Source organism: Zea mays, chromosome 4 (genome assembly GCF_902167145.1).
Source record: "Zea mays cultivar B73 chromosome 4, Zm-B73-REFERENCE-NAM-5.0, whole genome shotgun sequence".
NCBI classification, from domain to species: Eukaryota; Viridiplantae; Streptophyta; class Magnoliopsida; order Poales; family Poaceae; genus Zea; species Zea mays.
In genome coordinates this window covers 187642764-187668119 of record NC_050099.1, presented here as the reverse complement: position 1 = coordinate 187668119, position 25356 = coordinate 187642764, and the positions used below count along the sequence as shown (strand labels likewise).

Here is a 25356-nt window from a genome sequence, read left to right as displayed (position 1 = left end):
AACTGCTGGTCTGTGTGTGATTGCAACCTCTATATAACTATGTCCAAAAATCTGTTAAAACAAACAATGATTGCAACTGCTGTCTGGTAATTGCAACTGCTGGTCTGGTGTGATTGCAACTTCTATATAACTATGTCCAAAAATTTGTTAAACAAAACAATGATTGCAACTGTTGTCTGGTATAATTGCAACTGCTGGTCTGGTGTGATTGCAACTTATGTGAAGAGGTTGAGCCGTTCGCGGAGGAGCCGTTCACAGAGAAAGAGGGGCGGGGGCGAGGAAGTGAAAAGATTCTGTCAGGAGCGTGCGGGAGGGACGAAGACGACCTGGGTGGGGCGGTTAGCTCGGACCTGGCGCGTAGGTTCGGCCTGGGTGCATTCTCTATATTGAATGCACCCAGGTGTAATATATAAAAACAGTATATATATATATATATATATATATATATATATATATATATATATATATATATATATATATATATATATATATATATATATATATATATATATATATATATATATATATATATATATATATACACGACAGCACTAAAATGCACCTGGGTGCATTCTCTATATTGAATGCACCCAGGCGTAATATATAAAAACACCCCGATCAAGCCTCATCGCGCCCTCGGCCGTCCTGTTCCCGCGCCTCACTGCCCCCCACCGCCGCCGCGCGCCTCCCTGACCCCGCGCCACCCTGTCCCCCGCAGCCGCCGATCGCATCCCTGTCACCGCGCCGCCGCCGTCTCCTCCTTCCTCCGATCCTCTAACCCTAGATCCATGGCACCACCGTCGCTGCCGCACCTTGAATCGCCTCGATGCTCTTCCCCTAATTCCTTGGCGATTGTTGCGGCTGGAGGTGCTGATCCGATATTGCCGTCTCCGATTGCGACAACGGGAGCGGGTGTACGCGGCGGATCAGGTGATCCCTTGCATCACAAAACGTTGCTGACGCCACCGCCTTCAATTCCACCTGGATCGCTGGTCACTCCTGATGCAGCCCAGCTGTTCCATCCGGTAAGGAAAAAAACAATCAAAAATTGTTGCTCCACCGTGCGTGGTTTGTTGATTTTCTGTTGCATCATTTGTTGCAAACTTGAGTCTCTGTTTTTACTCATTGATTACAATTGCATGGTGTGTTTGTGCTCCAGTTGCAACGTTTGTTGCTTGTTGATTGCAACTAGGTGTATACTCTAATTGCATCATTGATTACAGTTGCATGGTGTGTTTGTGCTCCAGTTGCAACGTTTGTTGCTTGTTGATTGCAACTAGGTGTATACTCTAATTGCAAACTTGAGTCTCTGTTTTTACTCATTGATTACAGTTGCATGGTGTGTTTGTGCTCCAGTTGCAACGTTTGTTGCTTGTTGATTGCAACTAGGTGTATACTCTAATTGCAAACTTGAGTCCCTGTTTTTACTCATTGATTACAGTTGCATGGTGTGTTTGTGCTCCAGTTGCAACGTTTGTTGCTTGTTGATTGCAACTAGGTGTATCCTCTAAATGCAAACTTGAGTCCCTGTTTTTACTCATTGATTACAGTTGCATGGTGTGTTTGTGCTCCAGTTGCAACGTTTGTTGCTTGTTGATTGCAACTAGGTGTATCCTCTAAATGCAAACTTGAGTCTCTGTTTTTACTCACTGATTACAATTGCATGGTGTGTTTGTGCTCGAGTTGCAACGTTTGTTGCTTGTTGATTGCAACTAGGTGTATCCTCTAATTGCAAAACTCATGATTGCGTGTTGTCCTGCAGGATGCAAACATACTTGATGTGTTTGTCCCCAGGGTGCAGCAAACATTTGATACAAAAGAAGAAGCCTACCTCTTTTACCTTGACTATGCAAAGTTGGCTGGTTTTAGTGTCAGGACAAAAAGGACTAGTAAAGAAACCACACACTGGGTTTTTAACCGTGAGGGGTTTCTGAAGCCAGGTCAAGAGAATGAGGAGCCTATGACAAATAAGACATCGATGAGAATTGGTTGCCCTGCTTATGTGAAGGTGAAGGAGGACAAGAAGCGCAATATTTGGTATTTTCATCATGTTCAGGAAGCACACAATCACAAACTTGAACCCTCACCAAGGATGGTGAGATATATGCATTCTCATAAGAAGAGGGAGGCAGCGTTGGATGACCTGTTTGCAATCATGTCAAAGAGTGGTGTGCCAACACAGGCAGCAATGAATGTAATGTCAGAATTATTTGGAGGCCGTCAAAATTGGCCGTTCACAGAGAAAGATGTCCATAACAAGTAGGTCATAAAAAAACTGACATCATATCTTTGTGCGATATATTGACAACAGCATCTTCATTTGTTTTTTCTTTTATGGTACAGGAAAGCTGAGCAAGCAAGGGAGGAGAGGGATGGTGACATGGATAAACTGTTCCAAATTTTTAGGGAGTGCAAAGAACACAATGAATACTTTTACTGGGATGTGGATTTTGAACCAAAAACAAATGTGCTTCGGAGCATTTTTTGGTGTCATGCAAGTCAGCGTGCAGAATACAAGGATTTTGGGGATGTAGTCACATTTGACACAACACACAAGACTAACAACAAGCATATGCCGTTGGCCATGTTTGTGGGTTGCAGCAATAATTTGAAAAATGTGTCCTTTGGCCAAGCACTTCTTCGGGATGAAACAATAGACACATTCAGATGGCTTTTTGAGACCTTTAAAAGTTGCATGGGTGGTCAGCAACCTTTTGTGATTCTTACAGGTATGCTTTGGCTACAAAAAAATGCTTGTCACATAATTACTGCTGTGTTGTTGCAACTGTATCTTTGAAGATGATTGCAATATTTTAAACTGCTTGATTGCAAACCTATTGGGGTTTTTTTGCTGATTTTTATTTTTGACAAACAGATGAAGATGCAGCGATGAAGGAAGCAATAAGGATTGTGTTTAACAAGACACAACACCGAAATTGCCGATGGCACATAACCAGAACATGGGATTACGAACTCGAGGAGCTGTACAAATTGCACAATGATAATAATCTAAAGGAGAAATTGCAGTCCCTGATAAACTATCCTCTGGGGCCCACACAATTTGAGGTGGAGTGGAATAAGCTGGTGGATGAATGTGGCATAAGAGAACACCCTGCAATTGTTGCATTGTGGCAGAAAAGGAAGAGATGGATAGCAACATATTTCAAAGGCATGTACTGTGGGCGAATGACTTCCACCCAGAGATCTGAGAGCCAAAACAGGGTTTTGAAACATGGTTATGTTAACAATGTGACAAGCCTGCATATATTTGCAAAGAGGGTGCTTGACTCGATTCAGCACACAGACCACATGGATGCTGGGGAGTCACACTACTCACAGGTATTTGCCCACACCCCTGAATTTTTTGGTCTGATTGTAAAAAAACTGTTAAACATAAATGATTCCAACTGCTGGTGTGGTGTGATTGCAACTACTGTATAATTCTACCCAAATATCTGTTAAAAAATGTAAACAAAATGATTGCAACTACTGGTGTGTTGTAATTGCAACTGCTGGTGTGGTGTGGATGCAAACACTGAATAACTCTGGGGAATTTTGTTAAACAAACAATGATTACAACTGTTGTCTGGTGTAATTGCAACTGATGGTCTGGTGTGATTGCAACTTCTATATAACTATGCTCAAAAATCGGTTAAACAAACAATGATTACAACTGCTGTCTCGTGTAATTGCAACTGCTCTATGATGTGATTGCAACTGCTGGTCTTAATGCAGACTGAAGTTGTCAGAGCCTGTAAATCAAGATTTGATGAGCAACTCAGCAGGGTGTACACCAGGGCTGTGTACAATGAATACAAGAGGGAATATATTAACAGCACAGCTTTTGTGATAGAGCCTGATCCGGGAGTAGAATGCGGTTACTTGGTGAAACATGAGAAAGGCGATGGGACATTTTGCTGGGCACAACACGCATTCAAGGTGGTGGCTGACAAAGCAGCAGGCGTGTATAAATGCGAATGCATGCAGTGGGAGCATACAGATGAGATGAATTGCAACCTCATTACATTAAAAAAATTAAACATTGGTGTTCCTGCATATTTACATCCAAATTGCAACAAAAAAATGCAGGTCTGTTCTGCATGCACATAATAAAGGCATTCACCCACCTCCAAGTCCAAAACATACCTGAAAAGTACATTCTGAAGCGATATACACGTAATGCAAGATCTGTGGTTCCGTGGGACCGGCACGATGTGAGTGTTGGTGGTCAAAATGAGACAGAGCAGTCAAGGTTGTCGAAGCTGCTGCCAAAGTTAATGCGACTGGGAAGAGCGGGAAGCAAATCTGATAGAGCATACACTGAAACTATCAGGCACATCGACATGATAACTCCTGGGATTGAGCTTCTACGAACAGCGGAGATTGATCCGATTGGTCCGGACGAAGCAACAAATACTGAGTTGCAGCAAGATGCAGAAGGACGGCGGAATATTGGTCCCATTGCACCAACACAACAAAGTTCTGACAACAATATAGAACCTGTTGTGATGCCAACTGGACCTACACCACCACCAGAATCGGGCCTGAATCCAGATTCTGCAAACTGCCTCACTGATCTAAGATTGACTGAACCGCTAGTGTCGCGCACGAAGGGTAGGAAGTCTGCCAGTGGGGCCAAATGTGCTAAAAATAGTGTGGAACCTGCTAATCCATACAGCACATATAGTGGTGGTCAGGGCATAAGAGAGTGCCAAACCTGCCATGTTAGGGGACACTATAGCACAACATGCCCTTAGAACCCAAACAGAAGCAGAGCAGCCGAGAACAAGGACAAAAAGAGAAGTGCGAAAACTGTAGGTTGGACTCCAAGAAAAAGAGGTCGCCCAACAATAAAAAAAAGGACTAGATGGGAATCAAGATGAGGCACAGAGTGAGGGGGATGATACACAGCAATCTGGGTGCACTATGGCGGTGCAGGAGTCAGCAGCACAAGCGGTGATTGCAAGAATTAGGAGGACGACAACTTGCCATGTTAATTACCAGGACGAAAGTGATTAAGGATGACTATGAATCTGACTGAATCTCCAATGTAATATTTCAATTTTATCTTATTTTATAACTCTGTGTAAGTTAAACTCAATAATGACTGTGTGACTGTTCGGAAAACAATGGACACACATGACCAACCAATTGCAACATCGTAGTTGCGCTGATTGCAACTGTATGTATACACTGAATAATACATAAATCTGTGTTATCTGTTTACGTCTCGACATATAATTAAAATATATCTTGTTTTATTATCATATAACAGTTGCTACTACTCATAAACAGGTTTGCAAAGTTTGCCATCATGCTGGTTACCAAACATAGAAATAAAAATGAGTGGTCATGGTCAGTTGCAACTACGATTACAATTTCAGTTGCAACTGTAACATATACGCTGGTTGCAACTGCCTCATATTGAAGGGCTCCACCTCGCCGGTGGGTACAGAACACAAACATATACATTGGTTGCAACTGCAATGGCTGGGATTTTTCAAACAATATTGGAAACTGCATTTTAGAGTACGATAACAACTAGATGAATAGACCAGTTGCAAATGCAACCAGTGCGCTGGTTGCAACCTAAACAACATTACTGGATTGTTTCTGGAGATAACATAACACAACTGATTGTTTCTGACTACTGCATAACACAACAGATTGTTTTTGCACGAATCTAATTGTTCGACTGACTACTATCCCATTCAATTGGCAACGGACGACCACCAATTCTAAACTTATCAAGCGAACCAGGAATTTCAGCTTGGTTCAAAGGGTGGAAGATCTCGTAATGCAACAGCTCACATCTGTATATCGGGCCCTTGAACTGCAATGGCATAAAAACATCATAATGGTCAGTGACTATATTATGATGCACACATAGAAAACACACAAAAAAAGCACCAAAACAGATAGAAAATCAGTTGACAGCATGGCTAACCGGATTGATTTCCTTGGTCATTTTGTCCCCATCATAATATTCCATGTACTTCCATACAAAAAAAGACAATCGCTTTGACCTGCTTGCTTTGGCACATCAATAAAAGGCCGCCTCCACTTGCTAACTCTGGGTAACTTGAGGTTGGAAACTTTCTAGAAGGCTGCATCAATGATTGGGATTTTGGCAAAGATAGCCTTGTGTCGTTCTTCCTGATTAGAACAATTCAGGAAGTAGTCGTTCGAGTCCAGCACATCAATACGCTTATGGATAAAATTGAAGCAATATACAAAATAGTGAGCACCATCTTTGATAGGGACAAAAACCTGGTGCAAGGAAGGAGTAGAAAACTAATTACTAAAAATGGAAAACATATATGAAAAAAGAAGTTGCAAGAAAAAAGTATAGACAGTTGCAAAGTATGTGTCCTGGTGATTGCAACTGTAAATGATGAAAAGTAAAAAATTGTAGGTATGAAAAAAGTGGGTTGGGAAAGTAAAAAATTGTAGGTATGAAAAAAGTGGGTTGGGGAAAAGGTCTGCTAACCAATTTTGCTCTTGACAAATCATAGTTTTCGCACTCAGACATCAGATGATTCCATACAAATATGAATTCTTCCGTCTCAGATTTATCAGCGTTGAGTACTGCTTCACACGTTGATACATTGAACTGTATGTGTTTTCCAGTTTGGAGAATAAATAAAAAAGAGAAATGATAAATGATTAAATTAGTTTAAACACATAAATGCAAGACAGTATACAAAAAATACATGGTTTTGGAGAAGAAACTTACATAAAAACCAGTGGTCAGAAACACTCTGTATCCACAAGAATCAACCTTGTGCACAATATCATCATGTCGCATGCAGTGCACGAAAAAGTCTATGATTCCTAACTCACCAAGGGTGTCATTAGAAAAAGATGTTAAAATTTCCTCGCCAGTTAGTCCAACAAGAAGGCCAAACTCCAACAAAATTCTCCTGCATCAACAAAAAAAAGAAAAAAACATATGGATTAGTGAGAAGAACAGTAGAATGTGCAACTGCTGGTGTGCTGTGATTGCAACTGTTGGTCTAGTGTGATTTCAAAGTACTAAATAACTCTGGGAAATTCTATTACACAAATATGATTGCAAACTACTGGTGTAGTATAATTGCAACTAGTGTGTTGTAATTGCATGTACTATATAACTCTGTGAAATTCTTTTTAAATAAAAATGATTGTAACTTCTGTTATGGTGTGATTGCAACCACGCATTAGGTGCGATTGCTACTGCTATATAAGTAACTAACTGTTCAAGAAAAATAATTGCTACTTGGTTAGAATTGCAAAATAAAAAGTAAATAGCAATTGCAACTTGGGAAAAACAAAAAAAACCTTTTCAGCTCAGGATCAGATGCGATCTTCCGCCTAAGTGCAATAGCCTTGGCCACGGGTATCTCAGGTCGATTACGAGGGATCTTGAACGGGGATATGTACTCCCTAGGCTTCTTCAGCACTCTATCACCTAGGCGCTTGAATATCATCCTTTGAAACTCACTGAAATCAGCCTGGCCTACTGAGACTTCGTCTTGAGAAAGTCGGATTGGTTGGGTCAAATTGTTGATATCATCATCAGACTCCGCCGGGAACTGGATATCATCAAATGATGAGCTGGGTCCTGCCTGGCCATCAATGCTCTTCTCCAAACTATCAATCTCAGCTTTGGCCTCCTGACGAAGCATGTTCAACCTATCCTCGTACTGTTGGCGCTGCTCAGCATATTCTTTTGACATTTGTAACTGGAACATCTTCTTTAACTTGGCAGCGGGCACCGGCTTTTTCAAAGCTCTGATGTTGTCCTTTAGCTGTTTCTGGATTGCAACCTGTATCCTTTTCTCCTTCGCTTCAACCTTCTTCTCGGCATCAGCCTTCTTCTTCACAACTTCTTCAGCTGCAGCCATTCTCTTAATCTCAGCTTCTTCAGCCTCAGCCTTTCTCTTAATCTCAGCTTCTTCGGCCTCAGCCTTTCTCTTAATCTCAGCTTCTTCGGCCTCAGCCTTTCTCTTATCCTCAGCTTCTTCTTCCTTCTTCTTCTCAGCTTCTTCAGCTGCAGCCTTTCTCTTGATCTCAGCTACTTCGGCCTCAGCCTTTCTCTTATTCTCAGCTTCTTCTGCCTTCTTCTTATCAGCTTGTTCGGCTTCAGCCTTTCTCTTCTCAGCCTCCTCAGCTTCAGCATTCTTCATCTCAATCTCAGCCTTCTTCTTCTCAGCCTCTGCCTTCTGTGTGTTGGCAACTTGAATGGACCTATTGCTCCTCCTTGAGTAAGTTATATGATCCTGGTGCAGTTGAGTAGAATAGCCAAATTAACATATTTGTATTATGAAAGTGAATCATTTATATTATAAAAAAAAGACACGAATTGCATGAACATACCTGGGCAGTAGGATGCTGCATCCCAGTGTCCCTGCTCAGAGGCTCCTCTTCTGTCTCAGGTGGTCCCTGTTCATAATATATGATTAATTGCAAGTTGGTATAGGCTATGATTACTACAATAGGTGGGGCCCGATTGCAACTATGGACTGCTTTCACATGGGTATCAGATGATCTTACCACAGGCCGTTGATCATTGCCAGGGGGGTTTGAGGAAGCCTTCCTCTTGCGAACAGTAATTCGTGGTGCACGAGTCGGCTGGCTATTGGGAGGGGACTGTAATTGTAGAAAAAGGGGGAAATCATAATATTAATCAGAAAAAAGGAGTTGCTGGTAATAAAAAACACAATAAACTAACCTCGTCATCAATGCTTGCAAAGTGCTCTGGGAAATACATCATTTGCAATATATCATCAATACTTCGAATTGACCCACGTAAATCAGGAGGTGCTGCCAGGGGAAAGAATAAAAAATATAAAAGAAAAAAAGGAATAATCAAGATGAGAGAAAACATTTTTAAGCATTGAAGACATAGGTAGGCTTACTTCTATTAAAATTTCCCTCTTCCAGATCAATGTCATCACCACACAATGGGGTTCTCGTAAAATCTAAGCTGTCATCAAGATCTCCACCACTGCAATCCAACTGTATTTCTTCACTATCACCTCCTCCAGATTGGTCTTCCGGTACATTTGAAGTAGTTCCTGATCCTCCATACAAATTTAAAAAAGTGATTGAAAGCACAAAGTGATGTATATGGGTAAAATTACAACTTGTATGGTGGGTGGTTGCAACAATAATATTATATTGTATGCAATAAAAAATACCTGCTCCTGCTCTAGTGTCAATTGCAACGGGACTCCGTATAATTTCTTCACCATCACCTCCTCTAGATTGGTCCTCCGGTGCAATTGAACTAGTTCCTGCTCCTGCATACAAATTTAAAAAATGATTGTAAACACATATTGATGTGTCTGGGCAAATTGCAACTTGTATGGTGGGTGCTTGCAAACAATAATATTATCCTATATGCAACAAAAAATACCTGCTCCTGCTCTAGGGTCGTTCTTCACCTTCCTCCTGCGCTCTTTGGCAGCTCGCTTCTCAACGATAGCGTCAGCGATAAGCTTCTGAATGCCAGTGTAGCACTCGTGGTGAGCTTTTGCCATAAGGTCGCGGGATATTGTTGAATACTTCACAGCCTTCTGTGCGTACGACTGGACTTCACTAGTGCTTTCATCAAACGCCTTCAAGATGTTCAGCGCATCTGACTTCCTACTCCTTCCAACTAAATCAGTAATACTCTGACCAAAAGAAGATCTAAAGCTAGGGTACTGGTAAAAGACTGGGGGTTGGATATTGAAGGAAGCATGACCGACGGGATCATGGGATGTGCCAAGCACATCAGCAGATGTCCCAGTAGGTGCTGCTGTTGCTACTAGGACAGATGCTGCTGCTACTGGGTTAGGTGCTGCTGTTGGATTAGGGACTGCTACTGGGGCAGGTGCTGGTACTGGAGCATGTAATATTGCTAGAGCACCAATGGGGACGTCGTAGCACGTGTTAGTGATACTTCTCAACTGAAAGTAAAAAACAATGATAAAATGATAAATGAAAAACAAATTGCAACTATTGTGGAGTATCATTTGCAACTTACCCTGAGGTGTCCAAACTCAGTGGTCCCAGGAGGAACATCTCCCCTGAGATCCATATTTGCTATAACATCAATCATCTTAGAGTCCAAGAAAGCACATCGAGGGATTGAAAAAGGACTTGTGTCTAATCCATGTTGCAGGTTGTCAACATAAAGCATCTGCATGTTTTTAACATTAGGAAAAAGGCACATGGGTATTTTAGGTTGAATTCATATAATGAAAAAAGGTAAACCAAATTGGCACAGGTGCAATAAGCCAGTTGAAATAGCCTCATACTAAAATTATTGCTACTTTATGAACAACATAAATTACAAAATACATGTGAATGTGTGAACTAAGTTATCATAAAAAAAATGCCCTCAAATTGCAACTTGTAACATATGACAGTTGTAACAGTAAACATAAAAAATTACTACTTGTGTAATTGGAAGAGTAAGTTGCAAGGGCAAAATTGAATGTGTGTGTTGAGCTTACAGCTACAAAGATCCTGCATCCACTGATGGGTGCGTTAATGCCTTTCTCCGCAAAATCCTTTCTATAAAGACGAGCAGCTATGCTCAGCCTGTCTACTACAGCTTTGCACCAATTCTTGTTGCCCATGTTCTGGATGTCCTGAGTGTACTTCACATCATCAATCCTGATGCGAGTGTCAGTATTGGAGAATAGAAGACACTGAAATGCTGCCATGAAAAAGGCTCTCAGGCCCAGCTCCCCATTGAGAGTCCTCTTCTGCAATCTATCAGTGATAACAGATATATTGATACCAGATATGCGTCTATAAGATTTCCCACAAATTTGCTCCCTCAGCTCGTCCCGCAAGGCACGAGCATCTGCATCAGACATGGGGGGCGGATCATTGCCAACGTTTGGTAACTGCAAAACACACCAAACACTGTGTTCGGTGATTTGAATCTCTTTCCCACCACCAATCTCTAATTTCATTGTTTCTGGGTTAAGCTTCCGCATCAGCCAGCTAAGCAACTTTCTCAACAATAAATGTGGCTTGAATCTAAGCAGGCCGCCAAACCCCTTAGCAACCACTTCACTTTTCAATTCATCAAATAGAGAATTCACAAGCTTTATAAACTTCCCAGGTGAGCATCGAATAGCTCGTGTCTTAGTTATACCCTTATTTTCATCTCCACCAACAATACCAACATTGTCATCACCAGACCCATCGCCACCAGGAACAAACTCTGTGTCTTTTTCATCATCACTTTCGGCGTCTTGTATAGGAGGGACTTTCAACCTTAATCTCTTCTTCCTTTCCTTCAATTCATTTTTATCTAATTGCTTTCTCTTGTTTTCAACACGGGGAGAGCGACGGACAGCATGAGCGCCTTGCTGGCCTGTGACATTCTGATCTTGATCCATTATAAAAAACACTGAAAAAATGGGAATGAAAAAAACATGAGGGCACAAACACATGGTACAGATCTCATAACCAAAAATTGCTAATCAACAAACTAAAACACACAGTACAAAAATAGGAACAAAAAATAGTTGCAATACACACTAATGTTGCACACATACATTAGTACTGGGACAGAATTGCAACATGCGACATAAGCCAGTTGCAACAAGACTGCTAAAAAAATTACTACTGGGACAGTTGCAACAGTGAATTTAAACAAATAACTAGTTGTATACGAGCACAGTTATAAAAGACAGTAATGATGTATGTGGTCTGAAAGTAAAAATTATACAGTTGCAACTTATGTCATGGACCAGTTGCAACAAAAGGTACACTGCAGTTACAAAAGAAGTGTAAACATCTGAGATTATAACCTAGAACACAAACTGCTTATTCAAAAATGAAATGTATCCGCATAAAATACAACAATTAATAATTCCAATCAACGAATAATACTAGTTGCAACACTTGGGGAAAAAATGGGGTTTACCTGTCTATTACCGAAAATAACAAAACAAATCCAAAAAATGGGGACAGAGAAATGGGAGAGAGAGCGGATGCGCTTACACGGCGGGCGCGGGCGCAAACTACTCCGGCGCGGGCTACGTCGACGTTCGCGGTCTACGTCTCAGGCGAGCAAACGATTCTGACGGGAGCGGAGGATCCGTTCGCGGAAAAGTGTGGAGGGGGCCGGAGCTGGGAACGAGCAGGAGCGTGCGGGATGGACGAAGACGGGAACGGGAGCGAGCGCACAACGGCTACGGCGAGGGCTAGGTCGCCGGGGAAGAGAATGGATTGAGCCGTACGCGGGGGGGGGGGGGGGGGCAGTAAAGTGGAAAAGACGCAGTCGGGCGCGGGGAAGTGAAAAGGCACAATATCGGTTCCGCTGCGTCGGTTCAGGCTGTGTGGATCGGTTGGGTCGGACCATGTGCGCGTAGGTTGCGCCTTGGGCGCGTAGGTTGCGCCTGGGTGCATTCTCTATATTGAATGCACCCAGGTGTAATATATAATAACAGTATATATATATATACACACTAGGTGAGTGCCCGTGCGTTGCAACGGGAATATATAATGACATGATGACTTATGTACAAATGTGTGTTATATTATTGTGAGAAAATATTTCGTAATCTATTTATGATCCTAGCCATACATAAATTTTGTTATTTTAATCTAGATATTTCACCACTACATTGCAACCATTAGTATCACACGGACTTCTATATATGATTTTAATAATGTCATGTCAATTGCATCATTTCAATGCTAAGACTACCACAATAAATTACAAACTTATACAGATGTTTAGAAAATATCCCAAGATCTTACAATTCAAACGGGAGGCAGAACCAGGGGAGGAAGCTTGCCCCTTAGGCTATCCGCAAGCGTTCCCCCTAAATGTTACCATGCAGCCACATCAGCAAGATTCTCTTCCATATATTCACTCGTCCCGCAACCGTTCCCCCTATAAATTCCCTATATATCCCTCTACACATTAAATATACATTTCCACATAGCTAACATAACTAACTTCATTTTCTATTTTTCTTTTCTTTTCTTTCAAACGCTTGGCCGGCTACGCATTAAGTTTAGAATTTTTTTTTCAAGTTGATCTCCACTATTTCATTATAAAAAATTATTAAAAATCATTTTACTTTGTTTTGAACTATGCACGCTTGGGAACATTGACTATGTCCACTCATCCAAACATTTGAACAAAATACATACATCGAAGTGACAAATTCGTATATACATTTGTATGGACAAAAATGGAAGTGCTTGATATTTTCCATGGCAAGGTAAATCTGCTTAGTGAACAGGTAAATGCCAAGGATGACCACATGAGGGATAGCCTCAGCTCAGTACCCTCCGCTTCATATTCGCTTACCAATCTCATGAATCATTCAAGGAACGAGGAATGAACAAGGATTAGTAGAAGAACATGTACCGGCCAACAGCTATTGTGGCTGAGGACGGAGTCATCTACCGGCAACCGATGAACCAAGCGAAGGATTCACATCCCATAAATAAACAAGGAAAAAAGAGAGCAAAAGACGGACTCACCATCCAGAGGGGCAGCGCCGGCGCCTGCCTGGTGACGATGAGCCAGAGCCAGCCATAGCCGAGGAAGTTCTGAGCGGAGCCGATGAGCAGCATCGCCCATGACGGCAGCACGACCGAGAGCGAGCCAGCGAGGAAGCCAACGCAGTCGCCGAGGTCCTTGGCGACGCCGAGTGCGGCCACCTGGCATTGGTTGTAGCCCAGCGCGGCCTTCATGACCGGCGAGATGGCGCCGAAGAGGTACCTGATGCCAGCCATGGACTGCAGCCACATTGCGGCGACGAACACCAGCCATCGGTTCGCTTGCAATTGAACGCCGGCATCGCCTCCTCTATGGGGCCCGTCGTCCTTAGCCTCATGGTCCTCGGCGAAGTGGACCGGGTCGGAGTGAGGCTTCTTGCATCGCTGCCGTGTCGTCGCCCAAATCGTCTCGTGGTTGCAACTGCCGCGAAGCGGAGCCGGTGATTTCTTCTGGAGCGCGCGACCGGAGGTGTCTCCACGAAGCAGCGTCGGGGGAGAACAGTGTTCCTCCTGATCTGGCGTGAGAGAGAGAGGAGCGCCACCTAGGGGGCACCGTAGAGGACATCGTTGCGGGTTGAAGAGTTGCTCTGTAGCCCCTACGCGAGCTACAGGATTAGGGTAGGGGAGGCCAATAGTGAACCATTGCAACCAGTCTTAGATTCTTCATAGTAGTAGAGATATATGCATGGCACGTATCTATATCCAAATAATAGATGAATTGGTAAAGGACCCAATAACATTGATGTGGAGATTTCTTATCCTCTTCTTGTTAAGCTTGATTGCGTAAGGTGGTGGCCTTTGGGCTCTAATACAAAAATTTGCCAATCTCCCCCCACGATCTGCCCCTAATGCATTTACCAAATACATTGCGACAAGCTTTATTTGATCAACCCAAAATAAGTAAATCAAATTCTGTGTTATGAGATCTACCACACATATTATGTCAGTAATTTTTGAAAGGCTATTCCTTGTTTTCTTTGTCAGTTACTAAGTTTATAAACCGTGACTTTTGCTTGTAGATTTCACGTGAATAATTTTTTAAAGCACGCCATTTGCATGAGAAATCAGAAGTCAAGAAACAAATAACGAAGTAAAATAGTAGTCTACAACATGAGTGTATTTGAGCCTGATCCAACTGGCCTTCTCTGAGCACTTTTCAAATAACGAGTCAAGAGTCCCGTTTCAGGATCAAACCTATGGATGGAAGCACATTTTAGAAACTTCATAATGATTGCTTTGCAGCAAAACCAAATGATAAAGATGTTTGTAGTACTAATTTGTTGTTATTTACAAAGTGGCGCAAGGAAGGTTTACAGGCTAAGTAACAACAGATCATTATCATTCTGAACTATTAAAACAAACAAAATTTTGCTAGTCCTATTAGCATTTCTAGCATATTCATGCAACACCCTTTAGCATCTTCTACTCATCTATCGTTATAGGGTTTCATTTCCTCTAAAGTACATCTTCATCCTCAGCTTTACTTCCAAGTAAAAGCAGCTCTCTGTACACAATGATTCTGTTAGGATGTTGACCATGTGTGATTCCACTAACACACTCTAAACAAAAGGAGGTAACAATTCTGGAAATTTCCTGACATATTACATCCTAATTATCTCAGTTCCACGTTGTATTGTAGGTAGTCCATCGCACGGAACCAGAACATTCCCGTGGTGAGGACGAGTGCGTGGTCGGAGGGCGCACCCTTGTGCTTATTCTTGGAGCTATGGTCATGGCACCATCTATAGGGCAGATTGGAACAGAATCTCCGCCAGTTCCTGCACATCATGACATACCTAATCAACAACCATCAGCGCACAGGTGGAGAGGACACCTAGACTGTCAATACATTTACCTGCTTGCCGGATGCAACAGCGGGCTCACCCCACTCTAGAACCTTCTTTTCTAGCGTCTCAAAGTCTCCTTTCCTAGCCTGATTGAAGCCATAGAGCAATGTTACAACCTACACAAAAGGTACTGACAATTTGGCATCAAAGTTGAAACCACCAGGTGCAAGTCCACCCTATTAAACAAAAACGCAGCAGCTCATATGAGTGCAACTGGGAAGTACATAGGCAATGTGGATTTGAGTAAAAAGGGAGAGAGCTGGTTCATGCCACTCACATTCTTAACTACACTTGACATAACCAAAGTAGCCTCTGCAATGTCTGTCATGAACTGATCTGTGTCCCAACCTGTCCATAACGGTAAGGTAAGTTACTATGCATGCCTCATTTTTTAATTTTCTCTCTCTAGAAAAGAATAAAGAAATGCATGTATGTTTCTAGTGTAACACAAATAATATCGGGTCATACGCTTATTAAAAAACAAAAGAGTTATATACAACAGTGACACATACCAACTTGAGGATTACCAGTGTTTGCATCGATATTTCCAAGCAGCCCATTAATCCGTGCAGTCTCCAATTCATGATGGCAGCTGCAAGTTTAACATGCAGTTCTTTAAGCTATTATTCAACTCTTTAGCCAAGCAAAAAAACCTTTCCTGTGTCCAGATAGAGTAGCATGGTTGCACTCAACATTAATCTTGAACTCTCCTATGTCATGTGAAACAGTAAAAAGGTGTACTTTTAGAACAAACAGTTAATCTCACACAAGCTTCACTCACAGAAACTTGCTGACAATGTATTCACATTCCAAAAATATGAAAACTTATATTACCTGTAAGACCGTACTTCTGTAGAAAAGCAAACGTAGTCGCAACATCCCAGTCATACCTGCCAGAGAAACAAGGATAAATGTTTCTGAATCCTGTAGGATACTTTGCTAATCCATTACTGAGTAAGTAGCATACTGGTGTTTTGTTGGTTCCTGTGGTTTAGGCTATATCAATAGTGTTCCTAAAATACATAATAAAATTTTAGTTCTGTCACCAAATTGGCATAGTAAAGACAATGCACTATGTCAAAGTTATGGACATTGGAACGGGTAATCATAAAGAAACGGGACTGAATTACCGTTGAATCCAATCTTCTTCTTGTAGTCAACAGCAGCTTGAAGAAAATTAGCCTAGACAAATCCAGCAAACAATCAGATAATTTGGCCACAAAGTAAAGCTGAGACAGAATCGGCAAATAAACCCCATTCATACCAGATGGTCAAGTTCTCTCTTCATATCAGTATTCAGAAGAGTTTGGTAACCCTCTCTTCCACCCCAGAACACATAGTTTTCACCACCTAGGTAGTGAGTGACCTGCAAGGAGATAAGGTCAAATAAAAAATTGGGCGAAATGAAGGAAGATTGATCATGGTGATCACAGATAACCCACCTCCAAAGCTTTCTTAACTTGTGCTGCCGCATAAGCATATACTTTAACCTCTAGGCTGCAACATTAACGAAGAGTGATTAATATTAATCTCTAGTCATACTCCGAGTCCATAACTTTGTTTAGAACACACAAAACCAACAATCCAACAAGATACCAACCTCGTAGCAGCGCCATGCATGTAACGTGGATGCATAAAGAGTTGTGTGGTACCCCACAATGGCTTTATATTGGTCTCACCCTAAATGGAATTAAAAAAAGCAAATAGGGTAATGCAAAATGGTGGGGTACAGCTAAGTGCCAGCAATTTAAAGGTTAAACTAACCTGTAGCTGCTTTGCCAGCTGGACTATCTCATCCAAGTTAGAATTTGTTTCCTGCAGTGTGAGAATAAGTCTTAGGAAACTTCTAAGAGTAATGTTACTGAACTAAAGTCGTCAGTTGTTGCAACACTTCATCTTAAAAAGTATCTAACAGGAGATGAAATGTTTGCTGCTTCATTTACAGATGAGTTTTTCCTATAGTCAGATGGGTGTGAATGAAATAAAATCAAAATGAATCCTTTTATGTGAGCATAAGATAGCTGGAACACATCAGGAATCATAATTGTATGCTCAGTACATAGTCCAATAGATAATTAATAGCATCCAATAACAAATCGACCCATAACAACCAGAACCAGATGTAATTTCTAAGGTTGCTCTTAAAACAGTATCGTAGATAACTCCACCAAGCCACTTTACTGGCTTCATTTATTAACTGTTAGCACACATGAAACATAACTGAAGGACATAGCTATCGAACCAATTGTAAGGTTGCATACTGAAAATTGCTTCTGTGATAGCAATAACAGACCAAGCCAATTATACTTATGAGTTCATGCATTAACAGAAGTATACAACACAACTGATGGACATACTTCAAGTGTCTTCCCATCCGGGGCAATATCCCTGTCATGGAAGCACCATTTGTTGACTCCCAACTTCTCCATGAACTCAAAGTGAGCTCTCACTGCAATGCCAATTGAAACAGAAGTTAGTTCTTCCAACAAACAGACCAAAACATAACCCAGAAGGCTGGGACTAAAGCACAAAGGTAGGTTAGGCGATCATCATACTTCTTCTCTTAGCCATGGCTAACGAATTTGTGCCATCCTCCCAAGGCCAAGTCATTGTAGGAGCACCGAAAGGATCAGCGCTAGTACCACAGAACGTGTGCCAGAAGGCAACACTGAAGCGCATCCAATCCTAATAGCAAAGCAAATAAGCATAGATGCAAAGGGTTGATGTACTTCACCGTGAGTGTAAAGAGGGGGTATAGTGAAGCAGCAGATGGGGGTTCACCAGAGGGAGAACTCTCAGCTACGCATAATAGTGAAGCAGGACCCTCTCATGCTCCAAATTCACCTCAAAGTCAGGGGTCAAGTACAGCTACAGGTTGGGTATCTCCTCCTGAGCAGAGTCCTCAGTTTTCAGCAGGGGTACCAAAGAGATACAAAACAATTGCAGATTTGTATGACTCAGCAAATGAAGTACTTGATTTTGAATATAGTGGGGTGTGCATGTTAGCAGCTAATGAGCCAATGAACATAGAACAAGCTCTAGAAGAGGCATGCTGGAGAAAGGCCATGGAGGAATAAATGGAGTCCATTCATCAAAATGGAACCTGGGTGGCTGCTGATCTGCCAAAGGGTCAAAAGGCAATAGGACTAAAGTGGGTATTCAAGGTAAAGAAAGATCCATCAGGGAGAATTGTGAAACATAAGGCTAGGCTGGTTGCAAAGGGGTATGCTCAAGTCCAAGGGATAGACTATGATGAAGTTTTTCCTCCTGTGGCAAGGTTGGAGACAGTAAGAATTTTACTGGCTCTAGCTGCACAAAGGGAGTGGGAGGTGCATCACATGGATGTGAAATCTGCATTCTTAAATGGAGAACTTTGTGAAGAAGTCTATGTTAAACAACCACCTGGTTTCACTGATCCAACCTATGCAGAAAGGGTCTTGATTCTTGAAGCTGAACAAGGCATTATATGGACTCAAACAGGCTCCCAGAGCCTGGAATGCCAGACTTGACAAGGAGCTAGTAAGTTTGGGTTTTAAAAGAAGCCCAAAAGAACATGTTGTCTATAAAAAAGGAAAGAATGCGTCTCGGTTACTCATAGGTGTATATGTGGACGATCTCATTATTTGTGGGCCAGATAACAAGTAGATAGAGGTGTTCAAACAGCAAATGAAAGGAAGGTTCAGTATGAGTGACCTTGGACTGCTGATTTATTACCTTGGTATAGAAGTTACACAAAAGCCTGGTGAAATCACTATTTGTCAAAGCGCATATGCTGATAAAATCATTGAAGTCCGTGGGATGAAAGAGTGTAATCCAGTTGACATTCCAATGGAGCAACAATGCAAGTTAATACCTGGAAAACCTGACAAGGTGTTAGCTGCTACCAAGTACAAAAGTATAGTTGGGAGTCTGAGATATCTTGTAAACACCAGACCTAACCTAGCATATTTTGTGGGAATGGTGAGCAGGTTTATGGAGACACCAAATTCTGAACACTGGACTTCCATTAAAAGAATTGTAAGATATGTGGCTGGTACAACACAATACGACTGTAGGTATGTAAAAGGGGACAACTCCGAATTGTTGGGATATTCAGACAGCGACCATGCAGGTGATCTTGAGAAAAGGAAAAGCACTACTGGTGTCGTGTTTTTTTCTGGGAGGAAATATAATTCAGACAGCGACCATCCAGACTTTCATCACTAAATCAATTATCTGATTAATCAGTAAAAAGATTTTCTGTTACATTTAGTCAGAATCATGTATAGACTAAACCATTCCTGAACACAAACAACATGAAATAATACATGACCGCATTTGACATAATGGATAAAAAATTGAAATGGAAAACAACGATCTACAATTTTCAATAAAAATGATTCACTAAAAAATTAGCTTATGCTTTTACCTTGGAGGGCTCGGTTGCAAGTTGAGGATAAAGTCTGGATGCATTTTGTACGCAAAGAAGGGCTGAAGCAACAGGCTGCTGCAGAAGCTAAACGAAAAAGAGTTTTCGAGAGAGAAGCATCTCGCAAAGCTTTGCAAGAGTTTATTACATCTATTGTACGCTCCCCACATTCTACATTATCTGCAGATGGTGAAAAACTAAGCTGTTACCGCACTTGAAGGGAGCCACTCTTGCAAATGGTGAAAAACTAAAGCCAGATCCAGATCAGCAGAGCGCGATTAAAGCCAGATCAGAGGCGACAATTCAGATCTAGCGCACTAACCTTGTCTCCAGTGAGGTACAGAGCGAGCAGCTTCACAGCCTGCAGCGAGGTAGCGGCTGACGAGTCGATCTCGTTGATTACCAGCTGCACAAACACAGAAAGGCATGCGCGCGTGCCCACCTATCATAGCCGGAACCAACTGCGGCGAGCTAGCGGTGATGCGCCTGACGCCCGATGTGTTCGCACCTGGTAGGAGCCGAGGGCGATGTAGGAGCAGAAGACGATGGCATCGCGCTCAGCGGCGGCGTCGGCGTCGAGGCCTGGGATGTCGATGTTGTTAATGGCTGCCTGGTAGGCGCCCAGGTAGAAGAGGTTCCGCAGATTGAAGAGCAGGTCGGGGGAGGCCATCGCTGCAGTGCAGCAGAAGACGGCGGCGATGAGGCTTGGGTGGGAGAGAGATCCGGGAGGTCGCGGTTGCTCTTGAGTCTAGACTCCGCTAGGTCGTCCCTTCGGTTCGAGTTGATGCGGGGGACGCACGGGCCAGTTCGCTTCCGCTTGGGCTCCCACGCCGAGTCCCGGGACGGGTCAGCGGACGCCGCCGCCACCGGCGAGGGGATCGGCTTCAGAGCGTAGGTACTGCTGGACGAGTCGACGGCGGGCGGGAGATCGAAGTAGCCGGCACCGGCGGCGGCGCCACTTGTGACGCTGGACGAGGTGGACGCGAGCCGAGACGGTGGCCCAGGGCCTGTCCCCAAGGGCGAGGCCGCGTGCCCGCGAGCAGGAGGGAGCTTTGGAGCTGGGCGAGGCCGGAGGGGCGGACCATGGACGGATCTGGGCGAGGAGGCGGCGTGCCAAACCACCAGAGGCGGAGGGAGCTGTAGCTGCTAGGCAGGAGCCATGGCGTGCGGCGTCATGGCGGCCGATTTCGGGAGCGAGTGCGGTAGGATTGCGCGAGGGAGAGCACGGACGCGATGGATGATTCCTATGGAAGGTTGTCGAAGGAAGGTGCGCGAGGGCTGATGATGGCGGGGATTCCTGAGATTGCGCGTGGGGAGGACGATGATGGTGGGGATTCCTGAGATTGCGCGTGGGGAGGACGGGCAGAACACGGTGCACTTGTGGACGCCTACAATAGGGTCTTATAGAGTAGTAATAGATATATATATATATATATATTCATAATTTGCATGAGAACTTAAGAAGGACCAAGAGGACACTAATATATTGACTATACCAAGTAGTAGGGGTACAAATAGAATGTAAGTGCCATATCATTATACACATATTGATTCTACTTTATTTAAATACATAATAATAATTTTATTATTGTATGACTTCTTACTTTATATATTTATTGTGACCTCCTACCTTATATATTATTACTAATTTTATATGGATGAATGACTTGCATGAATTTGTTAAGTCAATGGAGGGTACATGTTACAGTTTTACCGATCGAATTTTAGATTCGAATCGTAACCGGTGTAATTTTTGTACTGAACTTTCATTTCCGATGTTTCCAAATCACCGATGTTGTTTTCGTTTTCAGTTACCGTTTTCGATCTCGTTTCTGAGAAAAAATATGAAAATGAAAATGGTTTTAGTGTTTATCGATTGTTTCCAACCGTTTTGACCCCTACTTCTAGTTATTGTTCTTCAACTTAAAAATTTAGTTTCCATATTTGAATCCAACTTTTTACATTACTATTTACTTAATTTAGAAAAAATATACTTTATAGAGAAATGGATCTATCATTAAAAGCTATTTTAACTCAATCTTCTGAAGAATGGTTTAGGAATCCCAAAATAGAATTTTGGGTGTTGCAGTGGCGCAGCATCTCGAGTTCGCTACCAAGGTTGCCACGAGAAACGAACATGTTAAGAAAAGGGGATAAAAAAAACATAAAGGCGAGAATCAAACGACTTACTGGCGACAAGCTACACCCACATCAGCTTGGCTTCAACCACGGCGGCCTCCTGCGCCACGCGAAAGGCATCACCGCCCCCATGAGCACCTAAGGTGGAGAAGGAAGAGATGTGGGGCTCGGCCGAGATGCAGTCTCTGGGTCGACTACGACCACACTGCTATGGGAAAAGGATAGAGAAAAATCATATGAAGATAGGAGGTCGGGAAGCCCAAGGAGAGAAGCCTACCTCGGCTTGTGGCCGACGGAGCGCGACATCTTGAAAAGGTCAAAGTTCGACCGCTGGCCCGGTAGAAGACGACTTCGAAAGATGCGTCAAGGACGAACACCAGGGGAGCGACCGCCCGAGGCTTATAAAGGGGGCTGAAGGGCGCCCGACTCCACCCCAGGAGGCGGACGACAGTGGCACCAATTTCCGAGGGAACACCACAGTTGCTCGGGGAATGAACAGATATGACGCATGTCCGACCCGTTATCAGCCCCCAAAGGGAGACACTCTCCCACTGGAGGCTCAAGGGCTACTATCGAGGAAATGATCCTCGGTCCCTGGACCCATTGGTCAGTGAACGACTGAACGCGCTAAAGAAAGGGCCTCTGATCGTTGGGCCCGTTAGTTAGTCAGAAGAGGCAAGTGTGCCAACTCTAGAAGGACACGCCCCCGGTCGAACCCCGCAGCATCGAACCTGGAACCGGGTGTGGCAAAGCCTAACAAGGGAGGACGAGCGTGTCAGAAGGGAACCACTCGAGTGGATCCCAGCTCGGCCATGGACTGGCCCGCCATAAATGAATGACAGCATAACCATGTTTGGCATTGAGCCATAGCGTGGATGCCGGTCCACTTCACACTCATGACCTACAGCCCCTCTGGCTGTATAGCACTCATGACCTATGAGCCCTCAGACTACGACACATTAATGCCCCATGCGCCCTCGGACCACATCGCACTTATGATCTATCGGACTTGGCCTGAGTGCATAGACCTCCCGCAGGGCACTACACGATGGGCTGCACTGAGCCCCAGGCTATGGAAGCCAATGGTCGACGTAGCCGGAATGATGGCGTCTGGGACCATCACCGCCCCTGCGTCATCCACTACAATAAATACAGGACAACCAGGTAGCCTCGGTCCCCGCGAGTACGTGTGAACTCACCCGATGTAAACCACTGGTTTTACCCTTGCCTATAAAAGGGAGAGACTACCCTCTAGGAAATGGGATGGACGGATGGACCGATCGAGGAATAGAAGGACGGACGGACTAACGACCGGACACATTCAGATGGAGACGAGCCCACAAGAACGAACAGGATGAGGGGCGCCGACGAGGATCAGGAGGTCGGAGCCCCACTGTTGGAGGCCTTCGTCTTTCGAAGGTCCTCAAAAACACGACTAACATGTTTTTCAAGTATAATATACTGTTACAGGAATCTTCGGCTTTGAAATGAAGGTGCGCACGGTATGAAAGGCGCGGTCTGGAAGAAGGATGAATCAGTTCCAAAGCTATGGATGGAGAAGCTTCGACTTAGCGCAAAGACGGTGATGGAGAATGAAACCGACCTAAAGGAGAAAAGACTGCTTAGTCCTCGACAGATTACTCCTTAGTCAATAGTAAATGTCAAGGACATGGATGTAATTTTACCCAGGCTGCGTCCTGTGCCTATAAATAGATGAACAGTAACACCGTACTGTTCAGGCTGACTTGTAATCGCCCGCACGTCACTCTTGGACTTTTACCTTCCGTCAAGCCGAAGGTACAAATGTAGCTTGATATTGTTAATGTTTATTTATGATCATATAATGATAACATGAATAATATGATGGCTTGATATAATTACTCATGTCTTCTTCTATGTCCTTGTTCATATTTTTACATATTGAAATAATAAAGGTATTTTCTTCATGACCTTCGTTTGAAGATCATTATACCCTAAGGGAAATAATGTTTCAAAGGACGAAGGTCATTAACCATTAACATTTGTGTTGCCTTGTTCTTAACTTATAGCATTTGAGAACAAGTGACCAACATTGGCGCCCACCTCCGGTGAATTCATTTGACCACCTTCGGCAAGCTGTGACCTTCATCATGCCGTCGAAGAAGTCTTCAGGGCTAGGGGCTGCATTGCAACCAGTGGACGTCAACCAAGAAACATTACGCGAAGCTAGGAGCCAAAAAAGGAAGGCTACCAGTCCGACACCTCAGGAGGAGGAGTTGGACCAAGAAATCTGGGACCTCGAAGCCATTCATCAACAGGTCCAGAGGAAAAAGGAAAAGATGCTTCGTCTCACCGATCTTCAGAAGAAGATTGATGAGGCCGCTGAAGAAATGCGTCATCTCACCCAAGATGACCAAGACCGAAGACCTCAATATAGAGAGCTTCGTCAAGACAACTCCTACAACGATGACGAATGGTATGATAATTTTCATCATGGCAATTTTGCTTTTGATGATGCTTCTCCTCTAGCAGCAGAATTGCAGGCTACCCCATGGCCCCCATCATACAAGCCACCCCAGCTCCCTATCTATGATGGGCACTCAGACCCGAAGCAGTTTCTAATGAGCTACGAGACAACCATATCTTCATATGGGGGCAACACTGCAGACATGGCGAAATCCTTCGTCATGGCGGTCAAAGGTGTCGCACAAACTTGGTACTCTTCTCTAGGCCAGGGACAATCACATCACGGAAGATGAAGAACACAACCCTGAACCTGATGAGGACATCACTCCCATGGATACAAACAACACTCCTCAAGTTGACTCCCCAATTACTCGCGCACGCGCTCGACAATTGAATTGACAGGTGATCTCGTTCCTAAGTAATTATTCTTGTGCATTTGAGAGTAGTATGCTACCTAATGATTTAATTGTACTTAGGAATGAAGGAAAGGACACCAGCTAGGACGTCTGGATCAAGATGGAGGTCCAAACCGATTCGAGTTCATTTCAGTTTCGGATTCCAGGAATATCCCGTAATAAAATGGGCTTTTGGGTCGTGTATCTTCGTTGAGCCCATTAGAGGCGCGTCCAGGGTTTTGCATAACCCTAGTCTTTATTAATAGCCGCCACATTCTTGTTAGAGGCGGGTTTTGCTTAAGTTAGATCTGTCAAGAACAGTTCGTCGTAGATCGGTTTGTGAGACCCCAACTCGAAGAGCTTAATCATCCATCTGCAATTTTCAGATTGTGTTCTTTCTCGTTCTTGCTTGTGTCTTCGATTCGCGGGCAAGGATTAGCCTTCGTGGCGAGGTCAATCGAGCAGCGCACGGTTGATAACCAGAGGAGAAGTGGTGTTACGATTGCGGGGTTCTAGTCTTGTTGATTGGAAGCCGGATCGTTTGTATGACATCTCCACCAAATCGATAGTTACTTCACCTGACGAAAGATCAGGCACCCCCGTTCCTATCAGAACC

At 43.4% G+C, this 25356-nt stretch overlaps 1 protein-coding gene and 1 pseudogene across 1 annotated transcript; both read right to left on the bottom strand.

Moving 5' to 3' along the window:
* Positions 1-15206: 15206 nt before the first annotated feature.
* LOC109939349 (xylose isomerase-like) lies at positions 15207-18710 on the bottom strand (annotated as a pseudogene).
* A 1222-nt stretch (positions 18711-19932) lies between these two features.
* On the bottom strand, positions 19933-20445 carry LOC103655755 (coatomer subunit epsilon-1). Its single transcript, XM_008682456.2, has 3 exons — positions 20224-20445; positions 20084-20139; positions 19933-19941 (listed from the first exon to the last, which is right to left on the bottom strand). Exons 1-3 carry the CDS (start codon positions 20429-20431, stop codon positions 19933-19935), a joined length of 273 nt encoding a protein of 90 aa, XP_008680678.1. The 5' UTR covers positions 20432-20445.
* Between the last annotated feature and the right edge of the window lie 4911 nt (positions 20446-25356).

Bases quoted from the DNA above. Each gene is read 5' to 3' on its own strand.
- LOC103655755 (XM_008682456.2), bottom strand. From the start codon at position 20,431: ATGGCCTCCCCCGACCTGCTCTTCAATCTGCGGAACCTCTTCTACCTG. The intron at 20,140-20,223 runs GTTGGTTCCGGC...TCGACTCGTCAG, and splicing joins ATCACCGCTAGCTCGCCGCA to CCGCTACCTCGCTGCAGGCT.